Source organism: Quercus suber, unplaced genomic scaffold (assembly GCF_002906115.3).
Source record: "Quercus suber isolate HL8 unplaced genomic scaffold, Cork oak 2.0 scaffold_60, whole genome shotgun sequence".
Taxonomy (NCBI): domain Eukaryota; kingdom Viridiplantae; phylum Streptophyta; class Magnoliopsida; order Fagales; family Fagaceae; genus Quercus; species Quercus suber.
Window position 1 is genome coordinate 1850383 of NW_027069525.1, and position 8805 is coordinate 1859187.

The window sequence follows — 8805 nt, forward strand, 5'->3', positions numbered from 1 at the left end:
TGTTACTAGAGATCATTTGTTGCAAGTCTAGTGTTGCGTTTGCGTTGGGAGAAGAAGAGGCATTGATATGAAGAAGCCAGAAAGACTTGTGATTGTGGCGATTTGGTGTATTCAAGAAGATCCTTTACTGAGGCCCTCAATGAAAAAGGTAACACAAATGCTTGAGGGAGTGATTGAAGTTTGTGTGCCCCCAAGCCCTTCATTGTTTACTTCTTCTCCGCCTTCATTAAAAAACTAGCTCATCTCGAGTTTTCATTGCCCATACTTGTGACCATTTGTGATAAATGATAGCAGGCAACTTTGTACATCTATATTCATCTAATTTTCAAATATTTTGGTTTAGGGTTGTTATTTCCTTGATTTTAGGTTAAACACTTTTTTAGTCAAATTGGGGTTTTATTATTGTAGGATATCAGTTAGGATTTCTTTTAGAATGTTTTTTGTATCAATTAAGTTTTATAGAGCCTTTAAATTAGCCTACAAGTCTATAATCAGATTTTCAATTCAGAATAAAGTTTTTCTCATTCATAACATTTTAGAGAGGTTTCTCTTATATTTTCTAGTGGATTCTAAAATTCTCCTTTTGGATTCAAGGATTATTATCTTGAAGCACACATGCTCTATATCTTGTAACTTTCCACTTGGGTCAACTGAGTATTTAGCAATCTTTTTTAAAGGTTTGGTGCAACACACCTTTTCTTATTTTTATTAAGGCGCTAGAATTTGGCCAATGTCTCTTTGAAGTGCGTTTGATTTTTAGTTTTTGGTTATATATTTGCATAGTGTTAATTAAAATACATTGTTTTTAGTAATTTTTATAATAGGTGAAAAAAAAGCAAAAAACTAGTTTATTTTTAAAATGTTAAGAGTTAGATTATTTTGCAAAAGAGAAAGACCAAGAAACTAATTTTAAAATCCAAATGGATAAATAAGATTTGAATCTTTTGAGTAGAGTTATGGTGTGTCTTTGTATAGAACTTATTTCCCTCTCACTTGTGTGTGTGTGTGTGTGTTTCACAAAAAAAGAATTTAGCTTTTTTATTCCATTATTAAAGACTTTAACTGTCGAACTAAATGTAACCCACATGATAGTAAATAGTCCTCTTTTATTTATTTAATGAATAAATATTAGTCCTCTTATTCATTATTCTAATGATACTACTCTCATTTTAGAGTTAGGAGAAAAGTTATTAGTAAGAGTTTTTTTCCCTCTTTTCTCTAGTGTTATATAAATTTTTCCAATTTTGTGTGTACTAAAAAATCTCTGGAAACTTATTTTAGAGATATGAGCAAGGTAGCGGTTTCCATTGTAAGGTTCATAGCCATGGAACTTGGACTTGAGGCTCAAAAATTCCTTGACACATACAAAGAAGGAACGTACGATGTAAGGATGAATTGCCATCCTCCTTGTCCTGAGCGTGTCATTGGGGTTAATCCGCATACAAACATCTCTGGGATAACTCTCTTACTTGAGTGCGGCGACACGCCTGGATTGCAGATTTTGAAAGATGAACATTGGGTTAATGTTGAACCTGTCAATGGTGCAATTGTTGTAAACCTTGGCCATGTCATGGAGGTAAATACCATAAGTTACTTGTTAATATTGGTTAGAGCATCATAGCAATATTATTGTATATACCATTAACTCTAATTTAATTTTTAAAAAATTATGAATGATATGCCTTTATAGTTAATTGATAAAGTCTCTTGCCATTGAATAAAGTATTTTATCTTAAAGGATAAAACACATAACCACACCTTAATGTAATTGAATATAACAGAAAATAAAATTGCAGTAGAAAAAGTAGAACTGCATTGACATATGCAAGGTGAACATTGTTAACAAATTCATGGTATTCACTTGATCCTGCAGATTATGAGCAATGGGAGTTACGCAGCCCCATATCGAAGAGAGCAGTGGTGAACAAGTCAAAGCAAAGACTGTCAATCATTACTTTCTACTATCCCAATTCATTAGTGCATATTGGACCAACTGAGAAGCTTATCAAGTCAGGAAACCCACCTGTATACAGACTCTTACAAATAAAGAGTATTTTCATAGCTTTTTCAATCGAAAGCTTGAAATTTTATTCATTAATAGCCTGAAAATCTCATTTTTATAGACTCTAGGCCCTGGAGACCTTGAATAACAATTATAAATAAATAATTAAAAAACACAATTGATAAGCTCTAGGTCCTAGAGATCACCATGAATATATAACTATTATAAAACATTAAATAAATAATTAAAAAGAGACCATGAATAACAATTTGACAACATTATAGATCTTCACCCTTCACAATAACTAGTTACAAGCATGAGTCTAGGATCGATCTTTATCCCATGCAATGACCATACCTTATATAGACGGTTAGGAGCAAAAATTACAAAGTTAACTCCCTAATTATCCATTAAAAAAAATGAAAGGTAGAAACTTAAAAAGTTACTAGTTTTTTTCTGATCGGACACTTGAAGAGAAAATTTAAACTTCTTAACTTTTGCTCCTAGTCATTCATTGGTATTGCATCTCGTGCAATGACCTAGGTATTGCATGGGATTTTGGATCCATATGTCTGTGATCTTTCTAATACCCTACCTACGGACAAATTCATACATAAAAGTGAATTATAATGTGCCTCAAATTTGGACAAAGCAAAGCATCGCTAGTTGATCAAGTCAAACTCCTAATAACTTAAATCGTGAGAATTTTAAAATCTGAGTTGGATTCGGTTGAATTATGGACAATTTGATGGGCACGGAGGTTTATTAATTTGTCTCATTAATAAACTAATAAATTTAGGCTAAAAGTGCTTTTAAGCATGCTTTTGACTTTGATGCTTTGAATACTAATGAGCCTCTTTTTCTTTTCTTTTTTTGTTTTTCAGTGCATATAGTAGGTAAAAAGAATGTTAATCTTGTAATTTTTTGTATTTTAATTTTATTAGTATTTTTTGTGATTTACTAGTCATTTGTTTCTAAAGATATTCATGTACTTTTTATAACTATTTTATTATATGTCAAAATTCTTTTTCCTTGATTTTTCATTATCTTTTCTTGAAATGGTAATTAAAGGACCATATTCATTTGTGAAGCTTTTGAAAAAATGTGAATTGTAAAAGAATGATGGTGTTGGGTGAAAAATCAATAGTATTGTAGAACATGGGATCTATTTCAGACACATCAATCCAGCTGGCAAAGTATATTAATAAATATCAAACAGATTTCTTTGTTCTTTTTTTTTTTTTTTTTTAAATGTGAATTGTAAAAGAATGATGGTGTTGGGTGAAAAATCAATAGTATTGTAGAACATGGGATCTATTTCAGACACATCAATCCAGCTGGCAAAGTATATTAATAAATATCAAACAGATTTCTTTGTTTTTTTTTTTTTTTTTTTTTCCTCGCAATTTTCTTATGCTAAAGTTGAAAATATATTGCATGCCTTATCTTTTTGCCCAAACAACCAAAATCTGAAAGCTGTTGCACAAGTTATCTAGTATAGAAGTTTATTCCTCACTACTACCCCATTACTTAAATGTTACAACTTGAGCTGATAAGGGCCAGCTAGCATCTTAGATTAAGTCCATTGCAGGGTTCACCATTAAATGCCCAATTTATGACAATTAGATTTTCAGGCTATCAATGAATGAAACTTCAAGCTTCCGATTGTAAAAGCTATGAAAATACTTTGCATTTTTTAGGGTCCTGTATGCAGGTGGGCTTCCTGACTTGATAAGCTTCTCAGCTGGTCCAATATCCACTGATGAATTGGGATAGTAGAAAAGTAACGATTGACAGCCTTTGTTTTGACTTGTTCACCACTGCTCTATGATCTGGGGCTTTTGTAATTATTCCCATTGCTTATAATCTACATGATCAAAGTAAATGCTATAAGTTTGTTAACTATGTTTACCTTGCATTTGTACTTTTCTACTGCAATCTTATAGTGTGTTATCTTCAAATAATTCGGGTGTGGTTATTTATTTCAAGGAAGTAGTCATTTATTTACCGACAAAGGATTTTACGGTACCATAACTCACATTAAAATTTCAGAATACTATGGAGATATTATACATAAAATAAAATAAAAATTTAAAAACCATAGTTAACAGTACATATCTACAATATTGCTATTACAATCTAACAAATATTAACATGTAACTTGTAGTATTTACCTCCATGATATGGCCAAGGTTTACAACAATTGCACCATTGACAGGTTCAACATTAACCCAGTTTTCGTCTTTCAAAACCTGCAATCTTGGCGTGACGCCACACTCAAGTAAAAGAGTTATACCGGAGATGTCAACATGTCGATTGAGCCCAATAACACGCTCAGGTTCAAGAAAAGGAGGATAGAAATTCATCCTTACTTAGTACTTTCCTTCTTTATGAGTGGTTCAAGAAAAGGAGGATAGAAATTCATCCTTACTTGGGACTTTCCTTCTTTATGTGTGTCTGTTTGGCAAAAATTATTTTTACTAACTTATTTTACTATTCAGCTTATTTTTTATACTATTTATGAGTCTCACTGTACTATTTTAGCTAACTTTTATGTTTATTTATAGTACTTTCAGCAAAAAGTTTTCAATTTTAGTAAAATAAGCGAATCCTAAATGGACCCTAAGTGTCACAAAATTTTTGAGCCTCAAGTCCAAGCCCCATGGTTATGAACCTCACAATAGAAACTTCCACATTACTCATATCTTTAGAATAAGTTTCCAAAGTTTTTCTAATTCACACCAATTAAATTGGAAAAAAAAAAAAAAAACAAATTATACTCTAGAAAAGAAAAACAAAAATGTTTAAGTGCTTTTTCCAAACTCTAAAATATGAATAATGAATAAATAGACTATGTATTATTATGTGAGTTCCATTTATCTTGGTGTAGATACCCATTTTCACGACACATTTTGTACAAGCCCGATTCAACAAAGCTCCATTTCCTTGTGGCTTAATTCATGTATTGTATTATATTTTATTCTTTTAAGCATGATCCTAGCCCATGCAACTTACTAGTAAAAATTGAGGAAGTATGGTTTGGAGAGTATGAGTCACTTTCCTTTCGGACCTTTTGCATGAGCCCAGCCCATGCATGCTACCAAGTGGGCAAGGGACAATGGTAGCACCTCTGGCTCGTGGAAAAAGACTTGTACTAGAAATTTTCACCCCAAAAAAGTTTTTATGCTCTGGCTGACTATGGCCTAACTTTTCTGCTCTACCATTTTTTGCCTAAAACACATAGCTGACCTTAATTAAGTGGCTGGCCTTGTCTGCTGCAACAACCAAATGCAATCTCCAAGAACCTACCATGTCTAGGAAACATCAACCCATGAATTTAGGCTACTTTATTTCTCAAATTATGCAAAAAGCAAGACATCCCTTTTACCCAATTAAATCAAATCTGACCATAACTTCTTTGATTGATACCTTGGGGTTCAAAGCCTCTTTTATTGATCAAAAACAGTCACTTAAAGAACCCCGAGTTCAATACAAAAGGCCCCAATCAAATTCAAAAGGAACAAAACCATGTTTTCCCTATAGAGCTAAAACTTGAGAGCAAAAGCCCACTGAGTCAGGAAACATTCTCACAATTCTAAACCTTAGATGTGAAAATATGGGTACAAAGGAACCTTCCCTCTCTTCCTTACAACCTCTTTCAATTTCCTCTTCTTGTTGACTGTGGGTCGAACTTTGAGACTGTTATGTTTTTATGTTTTTTCTGCATTTTTGTTATTAACATTTTGATTATCTCTTGTCAAAACATCATTAGCACTTTGTTCATTATACTTTTGAAATTTTGGACTTGATTCTCCACAATAAACACTTCTAAAGAATGCAAGGGGAGATTTGGGCCGTTCTTACATTTTCAGCCCTTGTCACAAAAACATCCCCAACACTCGACAAGTAAAATCTCTTATAATTAAATAAGGGATTTGGATTCAAATTTCACCTGCACTGAAAAAAGATTCATTATATTCTTGAATTAATTGTAAAGTGTAATTATTATAGAGTCCAATCCTGTCATATATATATATATATATAAGATCTTCTAGTTTAGAATCCTAGATATTTTAGGAATACCGTTAATAATATAGACAACACTTTGGGAAAAGAAAATCCACTTCACCCATATATGATGACTTAGATAAATTTGTGCATCATTCTCCCAAAAAAAAAGAAAAAAAAAAAAGAAGAAGAAGATAAATTTATGCTTAAGCTAGCATCCCATCATGTGAGCATATTGCTAGGTGTCTATATCTATATGCATGAATCATACGTGTAGGTATATCAATTGGTCAATCGTATGACTCAGTTAGAATTTACCTGAACACTTGAGGGTTTTCTGGCCAGAAATTCAAATTTCGATTTTGAAGGGGAAGAGTTTTCAGGAAGAGCATGTCATTCCACGGTAGCTTTTGTTTCACAGAAGTTACAAATGCTTGACCATAAGCTTCTACACTTCCTGGTTTCTGAGCAGAACGTTTCTTCTCTTGCAAGGGAAGGTCAAAGAACTTTTGAGCTTGCTCTCTCATGTTGCTTAGTGATTCATCAAAAACTCCGTGGTTTATTATCTGCAAGATTAAGGAATAAACAAACTATTGAATCATGTTTAAAGTTTAGCAATGATTAGTACATACAGTGTTTTAACCCCAGTAAACATCATCATATATGATTGGACTTGTAATAATGCATTATTAATATTAATACTAAAAAAATTGACTTGTTTGGATCTTTCCTGAAATTGAAATTTGTCTTAATGTGGCTATGGATAGAGTAAAGTGATATTCATTTCTAACTAGCACGTGTAACACACATGGTGGGTCTCACCATATTGACATCTCTTACTAGTTAGTATATAAGTGGAAGAAATATAATTTTATTATTTTGTTCTATATTTTGGACCAGAACTCTTATTTTTTAAATTGAAGGGGGAAAAAAAAAAGCTTGGGCATGTGAGTTTATTGTCTCCAACTCTGTGATCCACTTAAACCCTATTCATGAATGATGTGGAATTATGCACATAATTAATGGGATATATCAATATTTGAACTCTCAACTTCAAATACATAAGGTGAAGAGTTGGTAGGGTTCTTACCACTAAAGCATCTCTACGGGTGGTGCTTACTATATAATTACCCTAATAATAATAATAATAATAATAAGTAATTACTTTTGACTCAGCCAACAAGCATTCGATTCTTTTTGACTCTATTATATTGAAAAATCAAATTAGCATAACTGAAGGAGGCAAAAAGGCTTATTATCTTGGCAAACGGTAAGGAATTATGGCTAACAAATTTTCAATCAGAAGACCTTCATGTCATGAATGCATACCTTGTCTACTATTTTACTATCTTTTTTTTTTTTCTCTCTCTCTCTTTTTCCTTTTTTGAAAAATATGAAAAACTATTAGTCAAAGGGCAATAAAATTTTCTTTAAAAAAAAATACTTCTAAAACACTCTCCCTACAATTTAATTTACAATTATTCTGAGAGATTCAAGATAGCTGCACAGAAACTCTGGCTTGGATCTCTATCATATGCTTGCAATTTATACATATCTTCTTGACTGAAATTTTCCTTTCTATCCTTACTCGTCATGTAGGCATGATGGTGTTTTTTTATCTATTATCTATTACTTCATTTAGAAGAAGAAAAAAAAAAACAAAACAAAACAAAAGCCAAGCAAAATATTTTATTATTTCATAAATTTGACTTTATGCAAGCATGGTTCACTAGGAACTACTTTCTCAATTGTTTAGTAATATCCTAAAGTGCCAGTGTACATTGAATTTTGAAATTAACTAGCTACTTAATTAGATATATAAATATATATATATATATATGGAAAACAAAGAATAATAATATAATTAATGAGATTGCATCTTAATGAACTGTAACATGCATGAACTCTGCACAGTGCACATGAAAACAAACATAACCTATTTGAGCCACATATATAAGTTACAATCTATTTGAGCCACATATACAAGTCATAATCATTATCACTTTGTTGGACATCTGATTTGTCTTCAAGAGCCCTTGAAGTTCTTGCGATCTATTTCATATCATAGAGAGTTGCTTTTAAGAAGAAAGCATTGTCTTTTTAAATTCATTAATTAGTAAAGAATTTTGAGAATAAAGATAAGAGAAGAAGAAAGAGAAAGTGCAATTATAGAAGATGAATTTTGATCAATAGGAAGAGCTTCATTAGTATATGAACAACAAAAGCCATAAACAAGCATGTTTTGATTAGAAATATCTAAGCAAAATATTCCTCAAGATCATATTTTTCTAAGGTAATGAAGGAAAATGAAAGAAAAGCAATATACATTACCTAATGTTCTCATATTATAAGAATAAGAAGAAGAAGAAAGAACAACAAAAAAGTACTAGTGCCTTATGTTTTTGTATTAATTACCTGAAAAACTCCCATTCTTGACAGTTGACAAGCAGAGTGAAGCTTTTGGAGCTCTTTTTCATAGAATTCTGGGTTAACTGGCAGAGACCATTCAAGGCTCTCTGAAGGTGTCAAAGCCATTACTCAAACTCTTTTGGTTTTTGTTTAATGAACTGGATATTGTGCTATAGTCTTAGGAGGAATTATTAGGAACACCATGAAAACTATTGACATGGTTCTCTCTGACCTCCCAACCAATAAAATGTTATTATTTATACAAATGTGACATTATGTGGTAATTTTTATTTTTTATTCATTATGCTAATTAGGAAGCTCACACATACATTTGCATAGATAGCAACATCTCATTGGTCAAGGAGGACCACATCAACCGTCCTCCC

At 31.8% G+C, this 8805-nt stretch overlaps 1 protein-coding gene across 1 annotated transcript; it reads right to left on the reverse strand.

The window, feature by feature from the left end:
* Window positions 1-6324: 6324 nt before the first annotated feature.
* Window positions 6325-8545, reverse strand: LOC111988566 (S-norcoclaurine synthase 1-like). The gene is made up of 2 exons (XM_065772502.1): window positions 8426-8545; window positions 6325-6576 (listed from the first exon to the last, which is right to left on the reverse strand). Exons 1-2 carry the CDS (start codon window positions 8543-8545, stop codon window positions 6325-6327), a joined length of 372 nt encoding a protein of 123 aa, XP_065628574.1.
* Window positions 8546-8805: the final 260 nt, after the last annotated feature.